General features: G+C 41.4%; 1 protein-coding gene across 1 annotated transcript in view; it reads right to left on the bottom strand.

Moving 5' to 3' along the window:
• Nucleotides 1-25997, bottom strand: part of LOC140191605 (vitamin D3 receptor-like) — a 199691-nt gene that overhangs the window by 42234 nt on the left and 131460 nt on the right. The window contains exons 4-6 of the mRNA XM_072249151.1: nt 19363-19547; nt 13362-13497; nt 1227-1392 (exon numbers count right to left, since the gene is read on the bottom strand). Coding sequence (XP_072105252.1) covers nt 1227-1392; nt 13362-13497; nt 19363-19547 — 487 coding nt within the window. The remainder of the gene's footprint in view (nt 1-1226; nt 1393-13361; nt 13498-19362; nt 19548-25997) is intronic.

Raw genomic sequence — 25997 nt, 5'->3', positions numbered from 1 at the left:
CTCTAACCTGAGAGTGGCCTCATCATAGCAGTAGAGGAGGCTATGGACTAACATGTTGGAATGGAAATGGGAAGTACAATTAAAATGGGTGGCCACTGGGAAATCCCAACTGTTGCGGACAGAGCAATAGTGCTTGACCAACCAGTCCCTCAATTATGTTGGGTCTCAACGATGTAGAGGAGCTGCACTGGAAGCATCGGATATAGTAGATGACCTCGGCAGACTCGCATGTGAAGTGTGTCTCACCTGAGAATCTATTTGAGAGATGATCCCTGCAGACTTGCAGGTGAAGTGTTGAATAGGTGGGAGATGAGTGTAAGAGTACTCGGGACAGTCAGAGGAACTTGGACAGGTAGATGAAGAACACAGCACGTACGAGGCATGTTCTTTATGCATGGAATTTATGGAGAATCTACAGCTTCAGCTAGGTCCTCCTGGCGGGAAGCCGCCAGGAAGGTCTCGAGGACAAGTACAGTCTCCGAACAACTTCAGTTTGGTGAAGGCAGCTGTGCAGACACATGTCTGTGCCCTCTCTACTGGCTCTTGTGGGCTGGAGGTAAAGTAGATGAAGTCTCCTCTCCTTGAGTGTGATGTTTGGGGGACCTCCCTAATGCAGCAAACCTCAATGAATGTTGGTCCTTTTAATAACTTTCATGGGAAAATGTCACTGAAACATGGTTGTTTATGGGCAAATAAGAAGTATCATTATTCAGAATAAAAATGACAGGGAGAATGATAATACTGCCCAAAGACATACTGGGCAAGTTAACTGGTCATTGTAAATTGTCTTGTGATTAGGTTAGGGTTAATCGGTTTGTTGGGGGGGTTGCTGGGGTGGTGTGCCTCAAAGCGCTGGAAGGGCTTATTCTGTGCTGTATTGCTAAAATAAAATAAAAATAAAATAAATAATGATATGCTCCCTACAAAATGAGATTGCCCAATCGGTAGCCAGACATCTGCAAATATGTGCAAGGTAGCTCTACACCAGGTTAATCAGATTTTCAATAATATTACATTGATTGTCTTGACCTGCAGAATCCAATTTCTAGCTTACGTGTCTTGTTACTAGCTTTTGTGGATTACAGACTTGGATCCAGTATAACGAACAGCAAATAGTATGAACTGAGCACTGAGTATGGTTAGCTCCCCTTGATTCCTTCACTTCAGGCTGAACATTCACAGGTAAAGCCGTAATCTCACAGAACTTCCTAGAATAAAACAAATACCTGAATCCAGGGATGGCCTTTGCAAAGCCGATGACTTTCTGTATGCTGTAACTGACAAGGTCAGCCAGATGAGGCAGCATGGTGAGCTCTTTAATCTTGGAATTTCTACCATCATCATCATATATCCCAAAAATGGAGGAAGGTGACCTTGCTAGCTGAGACGTACCTGTGTCGATTAGAAGGTAAAATACAATATGATCATTATCCTCACAAATGCACCAGAACACCTTGATGTTTAATTGAAATGACAATTAACAGCTCAAACCCACTGCCTCCACCATATTGATATTGCAAATCTTGTGTCAACATGTTATTTGTGCATAACTACAGAGAAATTAAGAAAATGTTGTATTCATCTTCACCTTTCAATTAGTCAAAGTGAATTGAAATTCATATTTGATAAAAAATTAATGATGTTTCTGCTGTATGAGCATGGAAGAACTAGTTATGTGGTCTGAATTGTCCAAAGCTATGCTATTTTGGTTTCTACTGGAAACTCCATTCTCTGACTACCATTTCTGCTAATGTTTGAATCTGAGCCATACATTCACAAGCTTGGAATTGTGTTTGACTCCTGAAATAAACTCCACTCACACATCCAACCCCTCGTCAATATTGCTCCAATGATCCATTCTGCTCCAGTAACATCCTCTGACCCTGGCCCTGCTGCAGGCCCCCTGGTGCTGAAACCCAGCATTTGTTACTTCTGGACTTAATTATCCTGGGCACATACAAGAGGCTGGAGTAGTTAGCAAACAGGGACACACTCCTCTTCCCCCAATAATCAAAAGTAATGTATAATATGTGACTGTGGGCACACGCACATGTATTCATCCCAAAATATCTATGGAATTAACATGTCCCTCCCAAAGCTGACAAATTTAAATTAAGTGCACACTTCTCTGACTCTTCCAACGCACTCCTGGCTAGCTTCCTATCTTTTACTGTGGATAAATCTGTGTTTATCCAATCTGTCCTGTACTTCAACTTAGATAAGTATTGTTTATATGTCAGTCTTATGCTTGTTAATCTACAGTGGCCTATGCTTTGACAAAGCCTCATTTTAAAATTCATCATCTTTGCTTTCAAATCCATCTGGTTCTAAAACCTCTTTCAGATCTATAATGAATTCACCTGTTGTTGAATTCTGGCCTCTGGTACAGCTCCTATTTTGAGTGCCCTAAATCTGGAACTCCTTCCCTAAACCTGTCCACCTTTCTGTCACTTTACACCTCTAAGTAATACTTCAAGCTTGTCATGCTGGACTTTCATTAAGGATGTGGATGTTCTGGAAACCTATTCTGCCTGTCAGCTGCTTATTTGCCACCACTTTTCATAACTGGATTGGGCAGGCTTGCAGAGATGTGATCTGATCTGCTGAGTGTAAGGTCATTCAGCTCTGTCTATTTGTATGTTGCTTTTGCTGTTTGGGACGCATATAGTCCTATGCGTCAAAAAGTCCTGATGAAGACGTTGACTGTTTATTCCCCTCATAAATGCTGACTGCTGAGTTCTGCCAGCACTTTTTGTGTGTTGATATGTGTCAATTGATCAATTTTTGAAATGCCTCGTGCTGGTCCCTGCATGATCTTCTGCACTTATTGACCCAGGGTGGATCCCCTGGCTTGACTGTATTGGTAGGGTAGGGATATGCCGGACCATGATGATATATATTATGGTAGTGTACATCTCTGCTGCAAATGGTGGTCCACAGTGATACATGTATGCATAATTTCTTTCTGCATCTGTTTCCAGCGTCTAGGGTTTTTTTTTTGCTCCAATTACCACTCTGACTCCATCCAATTTAGTGTAATGATGTGCAAAGGAGGGACTTTGCCCTGATAATAACTGCTATCAGCACTGACTTCTACCAGTGCTGTCACTGATCAGTGATGCTGAGAAGTAGGTCAATCAGTTGTATAGGTTTACTCATTTGTGTGTCCTTCAAGGTTTAGGCCAGGGGTTCCCAACCTTTTTTATGCCATGAACCCCACCATTAACCGAGACGTCCATGGAACCCAGGTTGTGAGCCCCTGATTTAGGCAATTCATTCAGCTGTGGTGCTTCAAAGCCTCTCTTGGTGTACCTAGAGTATATTTTGTGTACTTCTTTCAGAGTTTCTTCCAAGTGTTGTTCATCAGCTGAGGGAGAATGGTAGGTAGCAACCAGGTGGAGATTTCACTGCTCATATTTGACTTGATGATTTGAGACTGAGTGGAGCCTGATATATAAATAGATCCTCATATAGGAGCGACTTACTTTATAATATTGAGCAAACCCAGTGAAATGCCCAGGTTAACACAGCCATAGTGGGCAATAATTACTGATAGTAAGAATGTGGATGTAGGATCCAGCAACCGATGGGGAGGTCAGAAGCTTGAGAGGAAGAAATTTCATCCAGGCTCGCTAATGTAGCAGAAAAATGCAGCAACTCGCAGTGGTTTTTTGGAGCTTTGACCAGCGACCAATCGGGAAATCAGAAGATTGAGAGGAGGCAATTTCATTCAGGTCCGCTGACTGAGTAGAAAAAGGCAATCAGCGTTTGGGATTGATTAGCAGGAACAAATTAAAGGAAGGAAGGGGCAAGTGCAGCAGCCATCGAGGGAGTGGGCAGAGTTAGAGTGATGATTTTTGAGGCTTTAGCTCATTGAGGCTTCAATCAGAGGATGGAAAAACAAAAAGCTGCAGGTTGATTTACATTTGCTCAGTTAGGGCAGTAGAAATGCCAGGCAGGGTAGTTGAATGCTCCTCTTGTGGGATGTGAGAAGGCAAGGAGACCTCCTGATGACCTAAGCTGCAAGAAATACATTCAGCTGTAGTTTCTAACAATCCGTGTTAAGAGTTGGAACCGGATGAACTCCGGATCATTTGGGAGGCTGACAGGGTGATAGATAGGACGTATAGAGAGGTAGTTACACCAGAGGTGCAGGACACAGGAGACTGGGTGACTTTCAGGAAGGAGAGAGGGGTTAAACAGCCAGTGCAGAGTACCCCTGTGACCATCCCCCTCAATAACAGGTATACCACTTTGGATACGGTTGGAGGCGGGGGAGAGACCTAGCAGAGGAAAGTCACAACGATCAGATCTTTACCATTGAGTCTGGGTGTGTGACTCAGAGGGGAAGGGGGGAGAAGAGACGCACTGTGTTGATGGGGGATTCATTAGTTAGAGGAACAGAAAGGAGGCTCTGTGGGCGAAAATGAGATTCCCGGATGGTATGTTGTCTCCTGGGTTCCAAGGACGGGGAAATCTTGGATCAACTCCTCAGTATTCTCAAGTGGGAGAGTGAACAGCCAGAGGTCATGGTCCATGTAGTTACCAGTGACATGGGTAGGACGAGTGATGAGGTTCTGCATAGGGAGTTCAGGGAGTTAGGTGCTAAGTTAAAGGGAAAGACCTCTAGGCTTATGATCTCAGGATTGCTACCCATACCATGTGCTAATGAGGCCAGAACTAGGAAGATTATATAGTTTAACACATGGCTAAGGAGTTGGTGTAGGAGGGAGGGCATCAGATTTTTGAATCATTGGGTTCTCTTCCAGGGAAGATGGGACCTGTACAAAAGGGACAGTTTGCACCTGAATTGGAAGGGGACTAATATCCCTTCAGGGAGGTTTATTAATGTTGCACCGTGGGTTTTAAACTAGAGTTGCAGAGGGACGGGAACCAGAGAGCCAGAACAGTTGATGGAGAGGTTGTGGAGACAGGTGTTGGTAAGACCTCAGACGCAGTCAGGATGAAAAAGGTTGAGCGTGGTGCAACTGGTGTCTTAATCTGTGTATATTTCAATGCAAGAAGTATCATAGGAAAGGCAGATGAGCTCAGGGCATGGATCAACACCTGGAATTATGACGTTGTAGCCATTAGTGAGACTTGGTTGCAGGAGGGGCAGGACTGGAGGCTCAATATTCCGGGGTTTCATTGTTTTAGACGTGACAGAGTAGGAGGGATTAAAAGAGGAGGGGTGGCATTCCTAGTCAGGAAAAATGTCACGGCAGTGCTCAGTCAGGACAGAGTGGAGAACTTGGTTAGTGAGGCTTTACAGGTGGAACTGAGAAATTAAAATGGCATGATCACCAATGGTCCGAGGGATGTCGAGGAACAAATTTGTAGAGAAATCGCAGACTGTTGCAAGAAACAGAAGGTTGTGATAGTAGGTGATTTTAACTTTCCACATATTCATTGGGACTCCTATACTGTAAAAGGACTAGATGGGATAGAGTTTGTCAAATGTGTTCAGGAAAGTTCCCTTCATCAGTACGCAGAAGTTCCAATGACAGAGTGTGCGATACTGGATCTGCTGTTAGAGAATGAGACAGAGTAGGTGACAGAAGTTTGTGTAGGGGAACACTTTGCATTCAGTGACCACAATGCCATTAGTTTCAAAATAAGTATACAAAAAGGTAGGTTTCATCCGTGGGTTGAGATTCTAAATTGGAGTAAGGCCAATTTTGATGGTATTGGAAATGATCAGGCAAGTGTGAATTAGGACAGTCTGTTTTCTAGCAAAAGAGTATTCGATAAGTGGGAGGCCTTCAAAAGTGTAATTTTGAGAGTACAAAGCTTGTATAGCCTGTCAGAATAAAAGGTAAAGATAACAATTGTAGGGAACCTTCGTTTTCAAGAGATTTTGAGGCCCTGATTAAGAGAAAAAAAGAACTGCATAGCAAGTATAGGCAGGTAGGAACATTAAGGTGCTTATGGAGTATAAGAAATGCAAAAGTACACTTAAAAAAGAAATCAGGATGACTAAAAGAAGGCATGAAGTTGTCGTAGCAGACAATGTGAAGGAGAATCCTAAGGGATTCTACAGGTATGTTAAGAGCAAAAGGATTGCAAGGGACAAAATTGGGCCTCTGGAAAGCCAGAATGGTAATCCAGGTGTGGAGCCAAAACAGATGGGAAGATCTTAAATATTTTTTTTTGCATCTGTAGTTACTTAGGAGACGGACACAGAGTCTATAGAAGTGAGGCAAAGCAGCATCAACTTCATGGACCCTGTACAAATTACAGAGGAGGTGTTTGCTATCTTGAGGCAGATCAGAGTGGATAAATCCCCATGGACTGACAAGATGTTCTCTAGGACCATACAGGAGGCAAGTGCAGAAATTGCCAGAGTCCTAGCAGAGATATTTAAATCATTCTTAGCGATAGAAGAAATACCAGAGGATTGGAGGAGAGCCAATGTTGTTTTGGCTGTTTAAAAAAGCCTCTAAACATAAATCAGGAAATTATAGGCCAGTGAGTTTGACATCAGTAGTGGGAAAGCTATTGGAAGGGACAGGGTATATATAGGTATTTGGATAGACATGGACTGATTAAGGATAGTCAGCATGGCTTTGTACGTGGTAGGTCATGTCTAACCAATCTTATAGAGTTTTTCAAGGAAGTTACCAGAAAGGTGGATGAAGGCAAGGCAGTGGATGTTGTCTACATGGACTTCAGCCAAGCATTTGACAAGATCCTGCATGAGAGGTTGGTCAAGAAGGTTCAGTCACTCAGCATTCAAGATGAGGTAGTAAATTGGATTAGACATCGGCTTTGTGGGAGAAGCCTGGGAGTGGTAGTGGAGGGCTGCCTCTCTGACTAGAGACCTGTGACCGGTAGTGTACCACAGGGATTGGTGCTGGGTCCTTTGTTTGTCATCTGTATCAATGATCTGGAAGATAATGTGGTTAACTAGATCAGCAAGTTTGCAGATGACACCAAGATTGTGGGTGTAGTGGGTAGTGAAGGTGGCTATCATGGCTTGCAGAGGGATCTGCATCAGCTGGAAAAATGGCTGATGGAATTTAATGCAAACAAGTGCGAGGTTTTGCACTTTGGTAAGACCAACCAAGGTAGGTTCTACATAGTGAATGGTAGGGCACTGAGGAGTGTGGTAGAAAAAAAGGGATCTGGGAATACAGGTCCATAAATCATTGAAAGTGGTGTCACAAAGAGACAGGGTCATAAAGAAAGCTTTTGGCATGTTGACCTTCATAAATCAATGTAACAAGTACAGGAGTTAGGATGTTATGTTGAAGTTGTACAAGATATTGGTGAGGCCTAATTTGGAATGTTGTGTGCAGTTTTGGTCAGCTACCTACAGGAAAGATGTAAATAAGATTTAAAGAGTACAGAGAAGATTTACAAGGATATTGCTGGATCTGGAGGACCTGAGTTATAAAGAAAGATTGAATAGGTTAGGACTTTATTCCTTAGAACGTAGAAGATTGAGAGGAGATTTAATAGAGGTATACAAAATTCTGAGGGGCATTGATAGGGTAAATGCAAGCAGGCTTTTTCCACTGAGGTTGGGTGGGACTACAACCAGAGATCATGGGTTAAGGGTAAAAGGTGAAAAGTTTAAGGGGAACATGAGTGGAAACTTCTTCACTCAGGGGGTCATGAGAGTGTGGAACGAGCTGCCAGCACAAGTGGTGCATGTGAGCTCGATTTCAATGTTTAAGAGAAGTTTGGACAAGTACGTGGATGGTATGGGTATGGAGGGCTATGGTCTGGATGCAGGTAGACAGGAGTAGGCAGTTTAAATGGTTTTTCTATGGACTAGATGGGCCAAAGGGCCTGTTTCTGTAAAGTGCTTCTCTATGACTGAGTGCAACAAGCAGAAACAAATAAATAAATGCAAAGATGCTTGGTAAATCAAAAGCAGGAAGAAAACAGTTCAACAATCAAGCTACAAGTCTTTATATAGCATTGTATAACCTATCCTTCAATGTCAGCGAGACGAAGGAATTGGTTGTTGACTTCAGAAGGAGTAGCGGACCGCACGACCCAATTTACATCGGTGGTGCGCAAGTGGAACAGGTCAAAAGCTTTACGTTCCTCGGGGTCAATATCACAAATGACCTGACTTGGTCCAACCAAGCAGCGATCACTGCCAAGAAGGCCCACCAGTGCCTTTACTTCCTGAGAAAACTAAAGAAATGTGGCCTGTCCCCTAAAACACTCACTAATTTTTATAGATGCACCGTAGAAAGCATTCTTCTAGGGTGCATCACAACCTGGTATGGAAGCTCTCCTGTCCAAGACCGAAAGAAGCTGCAGAAGATCGTGAACATGGTACAGCACATCACACAAACCAATCTTCCATCCTTGGACTCACTTTACACCGCACGCTGTCAGAGCAGTGCTGCCAGGATAATCAAGGACACGACCCACCCAGCCAACACACTTTTTGTCCCTCTTCCCTCCCGGAGAAGGCTCAGGAGCTTGAAGACTCATACGGCCAGATTTGGGAACAGCTTCTTTCCAACTGTGATAAGTCTGCTGAACGGATCCTGACCCGGATCTGGGCCGTACCCTTCAAATATCCGGACCTGCCTCTTGGTTTTTTTTTTTTACACTACCTTACTTTCCGTTTTTCTATTTTCTATTTATGATTTATAATTTAAATTTTTAATATTTACTATTTTTTTCTATTTTTAATATTTTAAATATTTAATATTTGTAATCCAGGGAATGGGAAGCGCAGAATCAAATATCGCTGTGATGATTGTACGTTCTAGTATCAATTGTTTGGCGACAAAAAGTATAAAGTACAAAGGAGGCTACTCAGCCCAGTGAATTTATGGCAGTTGTAAGAACAATCACCCTAATTATTTTTCATGTTAAATATTCATTCTCACCATCTCTCCTCAGATCTCGCTTCCACTCACCTATGCACTCAAAGTAATTCAAAGTGGCTAAATAATCTACCAATCTGCATGCCTTTGGGATATGAGAGAAGACTGGAGCACTCAGAAAACCTACACAGTTACAGGAGAACGTACAAACTCCAGACAGCACTGAAGGTCCGGATTGAACCAGGGTCTCTGCAGCAGCTCTATCTGCTGCACCACTTTGCCGTCCAGTGAAGGAACGAAGGAGCTCAACACATCTATCGATTTGGAGGCCACCCAGTCACCATTTTATGCAGCTGCTCAGTGCACTGCAGATGAGCATATGGAATTGATCATGCTAGCCTAATGTAGGTTAAGAATTTTAATGGGCCTTGAGGTATAGCTTCATACTTTGAAAACAGCTTCTGTGCAGTTGAACAGAATGCACTTGTGCCAGAATACAGTATATAAGCCTTTAAACTTGAAATTCCTTGGCATTAGCATTTCAGAGGATCAGCCTGGGACCATCACAAAGAAGGTACAGCTATGCCTCTACTTTCTTAGAAGTTTACAAAGACTCAGCATGTCATCTAAAACTTTGACAAACTTCTACAGATGCACAGTGGAGTGTAGACTAACTGGTTGCATCGCCGCCTGGTATGGAAACGCCAATGCCCTTGAACGGAAAAGCCTACAAAAAAGTAATGGATACGGCCCAGTTCATCAAGGGTAAAGCCCTCCCCACCATTGAGCACATCTACATGAAATGCTATCGCAGGAAAGCAGCATCCATTATCAAGGATCCCCCACCACCCAAGCCATACTCTCTTCTCACTGCTGCCATCAGGGAGAAGGTACAGGAGCCTCAGGACTCACACCACCAGGTTCAGGAACAGTTATTACCCCTCAAGCATCAGGCTCTTGAACCAGAGAGGATAACTTCACTCAAATTCACTTGCCCCATCATTGAACTGCTCCCACAAATAATGGACTCACTTTCAAGGACTCTTCATCTCATGTTATAGATATTTATTATTTTTTCTCAGCTCAAGCTGAAATACAGGCATAGCCAAGCATGCTCATTTGTCAATTGCTAGGAACTTTCGGACTGTTCTAGTGGCGTTTAGTTGTGGCTTTCTGCAGATTTACACAGATATTACTGTGTAGGCCTAATTGTTTAATACTATTGTGTAGTGACTTTGGGATGACACCAGTTATAGATATTGCTATTGGGACAATGTATACGCTGTTCATGTTTCAAAGTCTTTCAATACCTCTTTTAATTCAGCATATTATTTTTCTTTTTGTATTTGCACAGTTTGTTGTCTTTTGCACTCTAGCCGTTTGCATTTTTTCATTGATTCAATTGTGTTTCTTTGTATTTACTGAGAATGCCTAAAAGAAAATGAATCTCAGGGTTGTACGCAGTGACATATATGTACTTTGATAATAAACTTACTTTGAACTTTGGCTGATGAGTGCAGGGAACTTCACTTGCCCCATCACTGAAATGTTCCCACGACCTATGGACTCACTTTCAAGGACTTTTCACATCATGTGCTCAATATTTATTGCTTATTTATGATTTATATTTATTTCTTTTTGCGTTTGAGCAGTTATTGTTTTTTCACATTTGTTGAACCAATTTCCCCCGGGACCAATAAAGTATGACTATGACTATAAACGCCCAAGTTGGTGCAGTCTTATTACTCTATTATGGATTTATTGAGGATACCCTCAAGAAAATGAGCCTCAGGGTTATATATGGTGACATATATGTACTTTGACAATAAAGTAAATTTGAACTTTGAATGCTTTGGGCATGGGGATGCCCCCAAGTATAAAAACATGCTCCCATGTGAAATCTTGCAGATTTATTGCATTTATTTTTCTCTTTTTTAAAAATCTTACTTGGTGTTTCAATTGCACAGATTCATCAAATTCTTTTGAAGTAGATTATTCAAATGAGTAGAGCTATGCTTTTTTAAAATTGCAATCTTTCTAATACAAATTATTGAAAAATAGAAGCAGGAATAGGCCAGTTAACCCCCTGCATCAACTTTGCCATTTAAAAAGATCTTTTACTTCAATGATATTTTCCTGCATTAACCACATTTCCTTGATATCTAAAAAATTGGCAATCTATGAAAGTCTCCTTCAGAACTAAGTACATCTGCATTAAGTGCAGCAGCTGCAGATCCTTACTGACTATATTAGGGAACCAGTGCTGAAGCTGGTTGCCCTTCGGCTCGTACGGGAGAATGAAGACGTGATAGGAGCTACAGGGAGGGTAAAAACCTTAAGATGCAGGAGGCAGTAGCTGGGTGACTATCAGGAGAGGGAAAGGGAAAATGCAGCCTGTGGCCATTCCTCTTACTAACAGACACTGTATATCGCTTTGGATACTGTTGGGGGTTGGGGGTGAACTAACAGAGAAAAGCCACAATGCCCAGGTCTCTGGCACCAGGTCTGGCTCTGCAGTTCAGAAGGGAAGTGGGGAGAAGTGGAGTGATGTGTTGATAGGGGATTCAATAGTTAGGGGATCACAGAGGAGATTCTGTGGACATGAAAGAGACAGCCATCTGGTATGCTGCCTCCCAGGTGCCAAGGTCCAGGAAATCTTGGATTGGGTTCACATCATTCTAAAGGGAGAGGGTGAACAGCCAGGAGTTGTGGTACTTATTAGTATTAAAAACAACACAGAGGGGAAAAGGGATGAGATCCTGAAGAGGGAATATAGAAAGCTAGGTAGAAAGCTGAAAAGCAGGACCTCCAGGGTAGTAACCTCTGGATTGTTGCCTGTGCCACATACCAGTGAGGGAACAAATAGGATGATTTGGCAGTTGAATGTGTGTGTAATGAATTGGTGCAGGGGACAGGGTTTCAGATTTGTGGATCATTGGGATTTCTTCTGGGGAAGGTATGACCTGTACAAAAGAGAAAGGTTACTCTGAACTTGAAGGGTACTAATATCCTTGTGGGCAGATTTGCTAGGCACTGATTCCCTGGGAGAAAGGCACCAAAGACCCATAAATTTAATTTGGTCATTAAGTAAATTCTGTGCAGTTCAGAGGCGGGGTATCCTGTGCTGAGTAATTCATCTGCTGATTCCCCAAACATTTTCCACTATCTACAAGGCACAAATCAGGAGCATGATGGTACACTTCCACTTGCTGGATGACTGCTCAATAACTCTGAAGAATCTTGACGCCATTCAAAATAAACCAGACTGTTCAAATGGCACTCCATCCACCACCCTAAATATTAATTTCCCGTCACCTCTGGCATATCCACAAAATGCACTGCAGTTTCTTATGACAGCACTTTTGTGTACATGCAACCTCTACTACCAAGCAGGATAAGGGCAGCAGGCTTATGGAAACACAACCACCTGTGGCTTCCCTTCCAAATCATACACCATCCTGACTTGGAAATATATTGCCTGTCCTTCACTGTCACTGGAAGTATTTTCTACAGCTCCATCCCTAACAGAGCTGTGGGAGCACTTTCACCAGACGGACTGCAGAAGTTCAAGGTGCTGGCTCACCACCACCTTATAAGGAATGGGCAATAAACACTGGCTTTGGCAGCAACGGCCAGATACCCCCACCCAAAAAAAAAACCAAATCAATCAAAAAAGCTTCTCTCTCCTTCATAGCAGCCATAGTGTTCATTCCTGATGTCTGGATACCACGTGGAGTGTGCCATTCTGCAAAGTAGTGTTGACAGTTCGGCTGAATTGTGTGTGGTCCCCTCAGCATACAAGCAGGTTCTGATTAAGCACATGGTTCTAGTTATAAACCACCATAATGCAATATCTTAGGGAAAACCAGAACGATTTAACACACCAAAAATAGGCAAAATCCAATATTCAGACCGGATTGTCTTTACTTTTGAGAACATTAAGGTTTTCTACAAGATTATGAGGTGGCTTTATAGGGCAGACGTAGAGATGTTTCCACTAGTACTTTTAAGGGAGAAAAGTACACTTCAGAGGGAAATCAGGAGAGCAAAAAGAGGACGTGAAGTAGTTCTGGCAGATAAGATAAGGGAGAATCCCAAGAGGTTCTACAAGTTTATTAAGAGCAAAGGGGTAACTAGGGAAAGAATAGGTCCCATTAAGGATTAATATGGTCATCTAGGTGTGGAGCCATAGGATATGGGCTAGGTGTTAAATGAATATTTCTCATCTGTATTTACTGTGGAGAAAACAATGCTGTGGGGAAAGAAGGAATTAAGTAAAAACAATAATGGTGTATTGGAACATATCCACATAATATAGGAGGTACTGGCAGTCTTAAGGCAAACATCTTTCCCCATGTTCTGGAACTCACTACGACAAAGTGTAGTTAGACAAACAGTACTTAAAGTTCGATAACTGGTGTGGAAGAAGGCATTTGAAGTATGCAGTGATAGAATGAGATTAGGAATGTGTGTAAGAGTCCTGTAAATCATGGGTATGGACATGTTGGATTAAATAGTCTTTATCTATGCTGTAAGTCATGATTGTACTTTGGAAATATAACATACCTATGGATAGGCTGCAACCATCTGAAGATGATGAGTTAAAGGAAGATAATGAATTTTCAGAGCAGAGATCCTGTGGTGGCTCAATAGAAAAGGGCTCTCCAGAAGCTTCCATTGCAGATGGAGCCCGTACCGGTGGCTGTAAAAGAAAAGAAAAGAAAAATGGACAATATAATTGACGTCATCCATGGTTATGTGTGCAGGGGAAAGCTGAGAAAAGGGCTGTTAGAAGATGATACTGCTTTCTCATTTGCCTGCCATACAGAATAAAAGGAGGGAGGAGAAGATGGCGGCGCGACGCAGCGCGTGCGGCCGTTCCGAATGAATATCGATATGTGTAACTAGGGGTGCTGTGCACAATCCGGATTTGATGGGGACAGCCGTGAAAGCGCAGAGGAACATCTGGAGTAACTTCTGAAATGCCTGCTTCGCTGCCGCTGCTACTGTGTGATCGAGAATCTCCGGAGATGAAGGCCCCAAATCCTCGGCTTTGCGTATCACCTGTTGCCGGGGCCGGGGTCGAAACGCTCGACGGAGATGGTGCTCGGTGCTGAATAGGTGGTTGGAGGCTTGAAGTTTTTCGGACGGACTCGGAGTCGGACTGTGGTCGGATGCTTCATCGGCAAGTTGGCGGCGCTGGAGGTTTACCGTCTGCATGAGATGATGGGACTTTCGAGAGACTTTGAGACTTTTATTGTGCCATGGTCTGTTCTTATCAAATTACGGTATTGCTTTGCACTGTTGTAACTATATGTTATAATTATGTGGTTTTTGTTAGTTTTTAAGTCGGTTTGTCATGTGTTTTTGTGATAACATTCTGGAAAAGCATTTTTATCATTTCTTAATGCATGCATTACTAAATGACAATAAAAGGGGACTGCGTGTCCTCATAATCATAAGATGATTTTGCATTTATCTCACATTTTTCATGTATTTAAAGCTGTCTAAGTTACTTCACAATTGGCGAGATGATGGTAGCTGTGTTCGCACACACTGAGATCCCAAGAAACATGAATGACGTATGTAATGGTTTTGGTGGTGGTACTTCAGGGATGAGTATAGAAGAGAATGCCATAGTAGCTCTGTATTTGTTATATAAGCAGTAGAACCAGTCTAGAAAGCACCCTAGAAATTTGATCATGTCACACAACCTTTTTATGTACTGTGCTGTGCAATAAGATTTTTATGTTTCCTTGATTGCTAAAAGTGATCGAATGCATGATGTGCTAGTAATGCACTTCTGGAATGTTGTTCTGGGTCCTCAATGCCCATTGTGTGCATAAGCACAGGGGCTCCTAGACATGTCTAGTTACATCAAATAGGGTAAAAACTTGTCCTGACATCACTTGCATGAAATTGCGCTGTGCAGTTCAGATCCACTAACAGCATGGACCACACACACTGAAGCAGTTTGAAACCCAAGGGTTGTGGCTTACTTCAATGTGTTTATATAAAGGGACTGTTAGGGAGTCCAAGGTGTCCATTATCTCATTGGTAGGTGCTGTTTAAGTGTTCCTACTTTGTGGTTGCTTCCACCACCAAGTCTGCGCACACTTCGCCGCAGCTTTGCTGTGCTGCCTTCAGTCCAATGATCTTCCCTCAACTACCACTGATCACCTTCTCAACCAACACACCATATTCTTGATCACCCAGATGATCCTATTTCCTTCCCAACTTCATTTCCTGATCATTCCGTTTCTATCCTTCTCCCCATCATTGCCCTGACCGATCCACTGTGATAATCATCCCACAACCCTAATCCACTCAATTCCACCACCAGCTTCATTCTTCACAATAGTAGAAAAGACCTTAGTGCAAGAGTAGGTGTGCAAAGCCTGTTTTTTTTTGCAAATGATAGCTATGGCCTCACGTTTATTATAACAATGAAGCTTAGAGGAGGGCAAACATCAAATAAGCATTGTTGCCTCATAGGTACACTACAATTTTTAGAATAACATTAAATAAAGCAATACTCCCAAGAACATTGAACAGAAATTCAATGTAAAGCATTCTATAGGGTTTTCTCATTGCGAGGGATTTTGGGTACATTGTTCTCTGGGCACTGCTATACCTGGGGTAACAAAGTTTATTTCTTCCAGCCACAGCTCCACAGTGCACCAAGCCCAACCACCATGTAGCAATGTCATCCATATGCTGCAAGCCCCACCCCACGAAGACTCAGGCCCCTAATCCTCCTGACCACCACCATCCTCGATAAGGCCTCCACTGTCCTCCCAAAAGCATGAAGCCCCTCTGATTCATGTGATTTCCCCATGGAGGCCTCCCATCTCCAATAAAAGCTTCAACCTCCAACCTTGCCCTGCTCTACCACTACCACCTTGGCAACTGCCCCAGAACCTGATCTGCTCCCATTCCCCCATGCCCTTGATTCCTAGCCTCTTCATCATAATCCTTGCTCCCCCTCACACCAACCAGTGTTGACCAATGTTTAACCTTAAATCTCATTTTATTTAAAAATATCACTATCATAACACACATCAGTGCACAAACACTAGGCAGTATGCAGAAACCTAGACTTCTTGTACATTCCATGTTAAAAGTAATATCCATTGAAGAGGGAAATATAAGACAGACAATAGAACATTACTAACATGAACATCCTGGGGAGATTTTTCACTATGTGCTATCCCTTCAACAAACTGAATTATAATTTCATTACACCTACCCCATTTGACACAATGCATAAAGTAAAAATCATTATTCATAACCAATATTACATGAGAATATAGTGTTCAGGGCCAGGGTTTTGGAGGATGGAAGGATGCAGACATGAGAAAGCAAGAAGTCAAGACAAGGATGCCTTGTAGTGGTGTGCAGAGACTGGACAAGAATTAGCTGATCAAGGAACCAGCCAAATAATGGATGGGAAAGGATTTGGGTTGCCAAGGGAGAGAGGCAAATATTTTGATTTGCATGAGTGGGGCTCCAACCAAAAGTATTATTGTTAAAACCTGGTTGCTCTTGGAGTGCCCAATAACAGGAATTCTCCAAAACAACATGGACTGATTTCTGGGGGGCACATTCCAAAAGAAGCTATGTATAGGGATAGCCATTCATTTTTGATTGGCATATGGGTTGAATCACATATCCAGAGATTTTAATCGGGCCCTTTCAGTTGTAAATTAGTCTTGCACAGCTGAAGCAATCACTGGGTCAATGATCTGGAAGCATGAGTTCAAATCCCACCAACTGTTTTAATTTTTAACTAAGTTCAGTTAATTAAATGACCGTGGGATTAAAAAGTCAGAATAAGTAATGGTGACGATGAAATGGCTAGATTGTAGGAAAAAAAAAACCCATCTTGTTCAGTATTCTCCTTCAAGGAAGGAAATGTGCCATCCTTACCTGGTCTAGATCACACATCTCTTGTGATTATATCCCCTCTGAAATGGCCAAGCAGGCCACTTATTTTAAGGGAAATTTGGGATGAGCAATAAATCATAGGCCTCGAGAGAAGCAAACTTACCCCCAAAATGAAAGGAAATGGCCAGTTTTATTTTGGGTTTGCATCACAGTTAAATTTATTGTAGAATTGTGTCCAAATGCAAATTTGTCAGTTGTCAGCTCAGAACAATTAGCCCTACGTAGCATAGTGGTTAGCATAATACTATTATAGCTGAGGTGTTCCGGAGTTCAGAGTTCAATTCCAGTGCCATTTTGGTGAGGATTCTCTGTACGTCCTCCCTGTGGAACGTGTGAGTTTTCCCTGGGTGCTCCAGTTTCCTCTCAGTCTAAAGACATACTGGGTAGGTTAATTGGTCATTATAAATTGTCCTGTGATTGGGTTTGTTGGGGGTTTCTGGAGCGGTATGGCTTGAAGGTCTTGACGAGTCTTCCCCGCGCTGTATCGCTAAAATAAAATAAACAATCACAGACTGGTACCCAGTCAGGTAGGTTATTTACATGCCTTTCATCTTTCTATATCTACAATGGTCCCTCATTCACCCCCTACCCCAACCCCACAGCACATACTACAATTCGTACACTACTCCCCATTTCCCAAAGCACACAGTTTCACTGCCTACTCTCCCTCTATCCTGCCTCTCCTGCATCCTCCCCACCCCCTTCATCACAGACCGAGGTCTAATAGTTTCTCTTCCCACCACATCACACAGCTCCTGTACCTTTCCTGCACTCTGTTCCTCACAGCTTAAGTGCTTCTTCCTGACATTGACATGAGCATTACCTGATTAAACCTCAACTAAAAAATGGCCTCAGACCAGAAAACTTGGCTAATATTTAAGCATGAAATTGTGCAATGTTCACACATATGCATTTACTTTTGTGGTGGGGTGACTGGAGAGACAACTTCAGAAACTGTCATTGGCATTTGCAATCAAGCAGCTTTTTAGACGCACTTGAATTTCTGAGCCACCATTTCCTCCAGTACCACCATGACAACATGTCAACTAGACTATAATGGCAGGGATATACTATATCTTAGGCCACCCAGAAGTCATATTGCAAGTTTTAGGCTTTGTGGCCAAGTTTGTGGACAATATTAAGATAGATGGGGGGAGGGTGGAGAAACAGGTAGTGTTGAGGAAGCAGGTAGTCTGCAGAAGGCCAGAACAATTAGGAGAATGGGAAAATAAGTGGCAGATAGAATATAGTGTAGGGAGGTGTATGGTCATGCATTTTGGTAGAAAGAATGAAGCATAGACTATTTTCTAAATGGAGAGAAAATTCAAAAATCAGAGGTGCAAAAGGACATAGGAGACCTCATGCAGGATTCCCTAAAGGTTAACACAGATTGAGTCTGCGATAGGGAAGGCAAATCCAATGTTATCATTCGTTTCAAGGGGAATATAAAAGGAAGGATGTAATGCTGAAGCTTTATAAGGCATTGGTCAGACCACACTTGGAGCATTGTGAGCAGTTTTGGGACCCTTATCCAAGCAAAGATGTGCTGACATTGGAGAGGGTCCAGAGGAGATAAATGAGAATGATTCCAGGAATGAAGGGGTTAATGTATGAGCAGCATTTGATATCTCTGGGCCTATACTTGCTGGAGTTCAGAAGAATGAGGGAGGATCTCATTGAAACTTATCAAGTTTTGAAAGGCCTAGATAGCGTAGACATGGAGAAGGTGTTTCCTATAGTGGGGGAGTCTAGGACCAGAGGGCACAGCATCAGAATAGAAGGACATCCCATTAGAACAGAGGGGAGGAAGAATTTCTTTAGTCAGAGGGTGGCAAATCTGTGGAATTCACTGTCACAGATGCTGTGAAGGCCAAGTCATTGGGTATATTTAAAGTGGAGTTTGATTAGTCAGGGTGTCAAAGGTTATGGGGAGAAGGCAGGAGAATAGGGTTGAGAGGGATAATAAATCAGCCATAATGGAATGGTGGAGCAAACTCGAAGGGTCAAATGGCCAAATTTTGCTCCCATGTCTTATAGTCTCAATATGTAATTAGAAAAGTACATATTTTTTATTTACCTCATTTTTGTTTTGAAAATATTAATTTTTCAGTGTGAGTAAGCTGCTATCTCATCCAATGAGTTTGGAGATCAAGAACTGGGTAGTTTGATTTCTCCTTATCATTAACTTATCCTACTCCACCATACTCTATGTCACATGCCATTTACTGTATAATCATTTTTAACTAAAAGGAAAAGTAAAATATTTTACAACTTTTAAGGGATATTAATCTGAGAAAAATTACATGACTCTGTGCTAATCCTTTGTTAAAAAAAAATCAAATCTTTCTTGCTCCAAACCTGCCCCCAACTCAAAACCACCTCCCTAAACTAATCTCCTCATCCACTCTCAAATCCTCCCAACAACCAGGTCAGAGCACAATGCTTGAATGTGGAAGTAGTGCACAATTCAATGGGGAATTTGAATGGATGGTGCCTTTTCTCATGATGTCATTAGCACTAACCTTTTCAATATTTATCTAAATTTTTTTTTTAACATTTTAAGTATTCACAATTTTTGTGGAGTCCCTGCCTTAACCCAACTCACACAGGCAATACATACTCTGAAATGGTTAAAGTCCGAATACGATGTATCATATGTTTTATGGTGCGCTTCAATCAACGAGGCAATCAGTTTTTCTTGGGCATCTGACAACTTTGGTTTTTTAGCCTCCTTTATGGCTTCTTCTTCTTTCCGTTTTAAAATCATCTCCTTTTTCCTCTGAACTTCTTCATCTGTTAAAATGACTGAGCAGAAGAAAGGGAAACATTTAAGTGGGTGAAACCATCTTGAGCTCTCTTTGGTCTTATAGCTGTGCACGGACTGATAGATTTCAGTCATCATTATAAGGCTCGTTACTGTATATGAGACACAAAAATTAGTCTCCTTAATCAACTCTACAACATGCACAAAATACACGAGGTTAAATTGATATGAAAAGAACATGGAAACAAGTCACTATTTGTTCGATACATCACAACAACAGTGACCTACTACCAATGAAGCACTCTGATCATGGAGACATAAATAGTATGTATGACTAAGCAAATTAATTCACCTGAAATTTATAAACACCATACAGAGTTCAAACATGAATGCAAAACTTCTAATTGCCTGCATCCCACACTGTAAAACTTGTGCCTCAAATACTTCAAGGTGTCTCAGACCTCTTCCAAAATAAGTAATTTATTTTGCTCATCCCATTCATTGCCACATTTAGGATTTTATGTTGAGACAGATATTTCCATAATATGATAATATTATTTCATGAAGCTATATGCTGTAAAATTCTCTAGAACTGTTTTTATGAAGTGATTGGCAGAAATTCTTGCCCACAGAATTTTCTAAAAGCAGTCTTTTTTCATTTACATTTCATATAGCAATAAATTCCATATATGTAGCACTTTCTGCATTGTGAAAATGGTTGAAGCAGCTGGACTTATCAAACAAAAGTTGATGTTGAGCCACAAAACATATTAGGACAGATTGGCCGAAGAGAGGGTTTATGTACTGCTTTAAATGAGAAGAGGGAGGAAGAGAGCTGGAGGGGTTTAAGAATAGAATTCCAATGACACTGCCATCAATGGTGTAAAAAGATGGGGATGATCAAGAGGACTAAATTCAAGGAAGTGTAGATATCGGACAGCTAAAGGACCAGAGAAGAATACAGAGGCAGAAAAGGATGAGACCATGTAGGAATCTGAAAACAAGAACGTAAATTTTTAAATGGTGGTATTACTGAACTCGGAGCCCAAGTAGTTCTGTCTAGCAGAGGAATGAACTCAACTTGACATGGCAAATTTTTCAATGATCTAAAAGTTTGAGTAGAATAAGTGTATTAGAATAATCAGGTCTAGAAATAACGAAGGTGCAGGTCAGGGTTTCAGCTGTAGAAAATAAATATCACCATTATTTAATGACACACTGAAATAGTCAAAGCATGTCCATTTGATTGATGGGATTTCCATTGTATGAAAGATAGGAATACTTCTTGCACGGTGAGAAAACTGTATCTGGTATGAGTGCACCTTCAAAAATCATAAACTTCATAGATGAAAAAGAAATCCATTCATACAAGTTGTTGAAACTTTTTAAAACTTGAACAAGTGAATCTGCTGTGGTAGGTCAGAGGATTTAACACAACAAATAACTCTGCTAGTGATGTTACACGTAACTTTGCCTTTGACTTGAAGGCCACGAAATCTAATTTCTTAAAGTAAACATTTGCTGAGATCAGTTAATGATTACCAGTTTCTCTACGGTTTGCCAGGCGTAGGAAATTCCCAAGGTCCTAAAAAAAAAAGTGACTGTCTTGCAATTTTTATTGAAAAAATGTTCCATATGCTACAAATTGTGACTCTGATGCGCACCATAGATGTCATTCCAGAACAAAGGAATGGAAAGCTTCTCTTTCCAACAGATGTAATAATCCTACATGGAGCATCTTGGTATGGCTGCAACTAAGATTCTAATGGGATAACCCACAACACAAAACTGCTCCTGATGAAAAATTGTTTTTCCATTCCAAGTTCAAGCCCATTCCAGACTTGAACACTAGGATCTTTTCTAACATACGCCTAGACAGAAGGCAGAATAAAGCTGCCAACTTAGAGCTATAAATCTCTTTCATCAGCTGTTCTCAACTTTACTCTCCTTCCTAAGCTCCAAAGATTCCATCCTACATGTTCCTACATTTTCACTGTTAAAATGATGATGTGACACACTTTTCTATCCCAATATAAATTGTCAGTACACAAATATTATGAGATTTCTTACTTCATTTACACTTGCGTTCAGTCTACAATCTTTTGGCTTCATCACTACTTGCCAATTTACATGATCATGATGTTATGGAGGAGCAACAGACAAAGCCTTTAAACTTAAACCTCTTTTAATCTCCCACTCAGAGAACACGAGGGCTTTAAAGGAGGGAGATTTAACAAAAAAAGCCTGGTGGCATTTCCTTCCCCTTTCACTGAACAATATTCTCTGGACAACATAGTTTTGCTCTTTGTCAAAACCCCCCTGGACATCCAGTTAACACCAAGCAACATCCCAGCAGTATCTTTCACTCTAAACCTCACATTATTGTTACAATGCGTGACCTAGAATGCTTATTGCCATGTCCAAGGCTCTGGGCCGTACCCTCCAAATATCCGGACCTGCCTCTCGGTTTTTTTGCACTACCTTACTTTCCAGTTTTCTATTTTCTATTTATGATTTATAATTAAAATTTTAAATATTTACTATCGTTTTGTAATTCAGGGAGCGGAAAGCACAGAATCAAATATCGCTGTGATGATTGTACATTTTAGTATCAATTGTTTGGCGACAATAATGCTGTGTATAATGAGTTGTCATTTCAGAGTTAAAAAGCAATGACAAATGTATCATTCAGAAAATTTGAAAGAAGCAAAATCTAATATAGCCATAAATGCATCAGTGCCTCCTTGGAAGACATAACCCTGCAAAGGTTCATGGCATATTGAAGCCATATGGCCAGGGTATATGTGCAAACCTTAAACATTCCCAAGACGACATTATCAATTTGGTAAATAAGGCTGTGTTTGATGAATTAGACCAGGATGCTGTGGGCAGTTGTTGGTTTAGGGTGAAGAGCTCTCAAAGGAAGATTCTGTTAGAGCTTGAGCAAGAAGTCACAAGAGGTGCAAGAAGTCACTAAAATAGCTCAAGATTTGCAGAGGTATTCTTCTACATCAAAAAACCAATAACCATTTTCAAAGATGCGGATCCCAAAAATAGAGTGTGGCATTATAGGTGGTTGCATGATGGAAGATTGCAATAAAGAGCTTTATCAGACAAAGAAGAGGAGAGTTATCCAATTTTCATCAGCATCTTCTTTAAATCTCATTCATCATCATTCCCCATCACCATCACAATCCAAACACCAGTGACACCTCACCCTGCCATGACCTTCATGTGAAAAGCTTAAATACAAAGACATAGATAAGAAGCTGGAGTGGACCATTCCGCCCCTAAAGCTTGCTGCACCAATTAATAAAATCATGGTTGATCTGACTCTAACGTCAACCTGTGATAACTTTTTCCCTTTTGCTTATCAGTAAGATTTGCCTTTCATAATCCTTTCATGATGAGAGTTCCAAAGAGTCATGACCTCTGAGGAAAAAAAAAGCCCTCACATACTAGGGGTGATTGATAAATTTGTGGCCTAAGGTAGGAGGAGATGAGTTATTAACTTCAAACTTTCTGTATAACCACTCAAAGAGTTGACCTGCACGTGCATGTAACGAGAGCTGTATAACTCATCTCCTTCTACCTTGGGCCATGAACTTATCAATCACCCCTGCTGTGGACACTTTCTGGAGGTCCAAGATCCGTATGCTCCACGACCGCTGGACTAAGTGTGTAAATGTAGGAGGGGACTATGTTGAAAAATAAATGTGATAGGTTTTCCAAAATTGACTCCTTCTACCTTAGGCCACAAACTTATCAATCACCCCTCGTATGTCTTGTGTGGGCGATGCCTTACTTTTAGGCAATGACCCCTAGTTCTAGACCCTCCCGCAGGAAGAAACAGCCTTTCCAAATCCACTCTGGCATGACTGTTTAGGAGCCTGCATATTTCATTTGGTGATAATTCTCAAAAGATACATTATGTACTCATCATCTTACATTTTAATTGTTAATAAAAATATTTCAGAATTTTAAAATACTTGTGTTGGGGTATTTTTAAATGTTTACATCTTTTGACTGAAATTCTTGAGCTCTGAAACATAGTTTTTACATTGAAATGAATGGGAAATTTACTGACTTTTGTACAAAACAGTTTCCTGGAACACAACCCTTTTGTAAATCAAAGAATTTCTGTATTGACACTTTGCAATTTCTTGCAGATATTACAATGTTGCCCAGCAGGTCTGATCTCTAATGTGATGTACTGGGCTGAATCCACTACCTTTTGTAGGGTTTTCTGCTCAAAGGCATTGGTGTTCCCATACCAGGCTGTAATGCAGCCAGTCACACCACACAACTATAGAAGTTTGTCCAGATTCTTAATGACATGGCAAATCTCCACAGACTCCCGGGGAAGTAGAGGCGCTGTCGTGTTTCTTTGCAATTATACTTATATGATGGATCCAGGAATTTCACCCCCCCAATTAGGCAGAAGATATGAAGGCCTGAAAGCACAGTGCTCAAGGACAGTTTCTTTGCCACTTTTATAAGATTGTTGAATAGTTCCCTAGTACAATTAGAAGGCTTTTGACCTCATATATATCCTGAAGTAGTAAAACCTGGTGGTTCTGTGGGTAAATCAGAACTATTGTTTCTCAGACCAGAGAGATTGATATAAGAACAGAAAATGCTGGTGAGAGGCCTTCAACTCTAGCTCTCTCTCCACAGATGCTCCCTGACCTGCCAAGAGTTTCTAGCATTTTCTGTTTTATTTCAGATTTCCAGCATCTGCAGTTTTTTTCTCAATTTTCACTGCAGACCAATTTTAGCACCATTGTTGATATCATTTAGCAGAACTTTACACTGGAAAAAAGTGCTCACTGAAAAATGAGCATTCTTAGATGTGGGCAAAATGGCTGTACTCCTGGTTAACTGTAGTTTCAAAGTTCCAAGTACATTTATTATCAAAGTATGTATACATTATACATCCTTGAAATTCATCTCCTTACAGCCACAAAACTCAGAAACCCAAAAGAACCCAGTAAAACAAAAGAAGACCATCAAATACCCAATATGCAGAGAAGAAAAAACAAATTGTGCTAACAATAAACGTAAGCAAATAGCATTCAGGACTGAAGTTCACCAAAGTGAGTCACAGACACAAACCCAGTAACAGCTGATTCAGGAGCCTGTTAGTTGCAGGTCACAGCAGAGACAAGTAAACCTTGCAAAGCAGAGAACTAAACAGGCCTGTCCCTTGCCTCCGGCCCCGTCACCCTGACCTTTTCAACCTGGCCTGGCGCTTAACTTGTCCAAACCTTGGCTCACTCCTTGCTCTCCGACCCAGCCCCTACCACTTCGATACATTCTTGGGTCCAGGCCCCGCCAACCTTGATTCGGATTGAACCTGACTGCACATCCCTGCACTTTTGAGTGTTGTGAAGGTATTTTGAGCTCTAGGTTCAAGTAATGAGTCTCACTGGTTATGAGAGATAAGATTACTTTTATTTGTCACATGTACATTGAAACATACAGTGAAATGCGTCTTTTTTTGTATCAAACTGAATCAGAGAGGATTTTTTCGGGCAAGTGTCGCCACGCTTCCAGCACCAATATACCATGCCCAAAATTCACTAACCCTAACCGTGTGTGTTTGGAATGTGGGAGGAAACCAGAACACCTGGAAGAAATCTATATGGTCAAGGGGAGAATGCAGAAATACCTTACAGACAACAGCAGGGGTGATATGAGGTTAGATTTACAAAATATAATAGCCCTATTTTTTTAAATCCATACATCACCAATGGGGGTCCACACCAACAAAATGCAAAATGATCCAAAATTACTTCTGTCTTACTACCATGTATTAACATTCTATCAGAGTGTTGTACATACACACAGCAGCCACTTATTAGGTACCGCCTTGCCACTGAATAAATTTTCATGGTCTTCTGCTGCTGTAGTCCATCCACTTCCAGGTTTGATGTGTTGTGCATTCAGAGATGCTTTACTGCACTCCACTGTTGTAACGCCTGGTTATTTCAGTTCCTGTCGCCTTCCCGTCAGCTTGGCCATTCTCCTCTGACTTCTCTCATTAACAAGGCGTTTTTGCCACAGAACTGCTGCTCACTGGTTGTTTTTTTTTTTTGCTTTTCCCACACTATTCTCTGTAAGATCTAGAGACGGTTGTGCATGAAAATATCAGGAGATCAACAGTTTCTGAGGTACTCAAACCACCCCGCCTGGCACCAATAATCATTTCACGGTCAAAGTAGCTTAGATCACATTTCTTCCCCATTCTGATGTTTGGTCTGAACAACAACTGAATCTCTTGACCATGGCTGCACGCTTTTATGCATTGAGTTGTTGCCACGTGATTGGCTGATTAGATATTTGCATTAATAAGGTGTACAGGTGTACCTAATAAAGTGGCCACTGAGTGTATATTATGCAATGCAAGAATCTCAGATGATTAGACAGAACCTTAAATTATTCTGGGATTACTAACTTCAAACCACATATTTTAGTAATCAGTAATAGGC

Source organism: Mobula birostris, chromosome X (genome assembly GCF_030028105.1).
Source record: "Mobula birostris isolate sMobBir1 chromosome X, sMobBir1.hap1, whole genome shotgun sequence".
Classification (NCBI taxonomy): Eukaryota; Metazoa; Chordata; class Chondrichthyes; order Myliobatiformes; family Myliobatidae; genus Mobula; species Mobula birostris.
The sequence above is the reverse complement of the archived record's forward strand: the minus strand, read 5'-3'. Positions and strand labels throughout refer to the sequence as shown.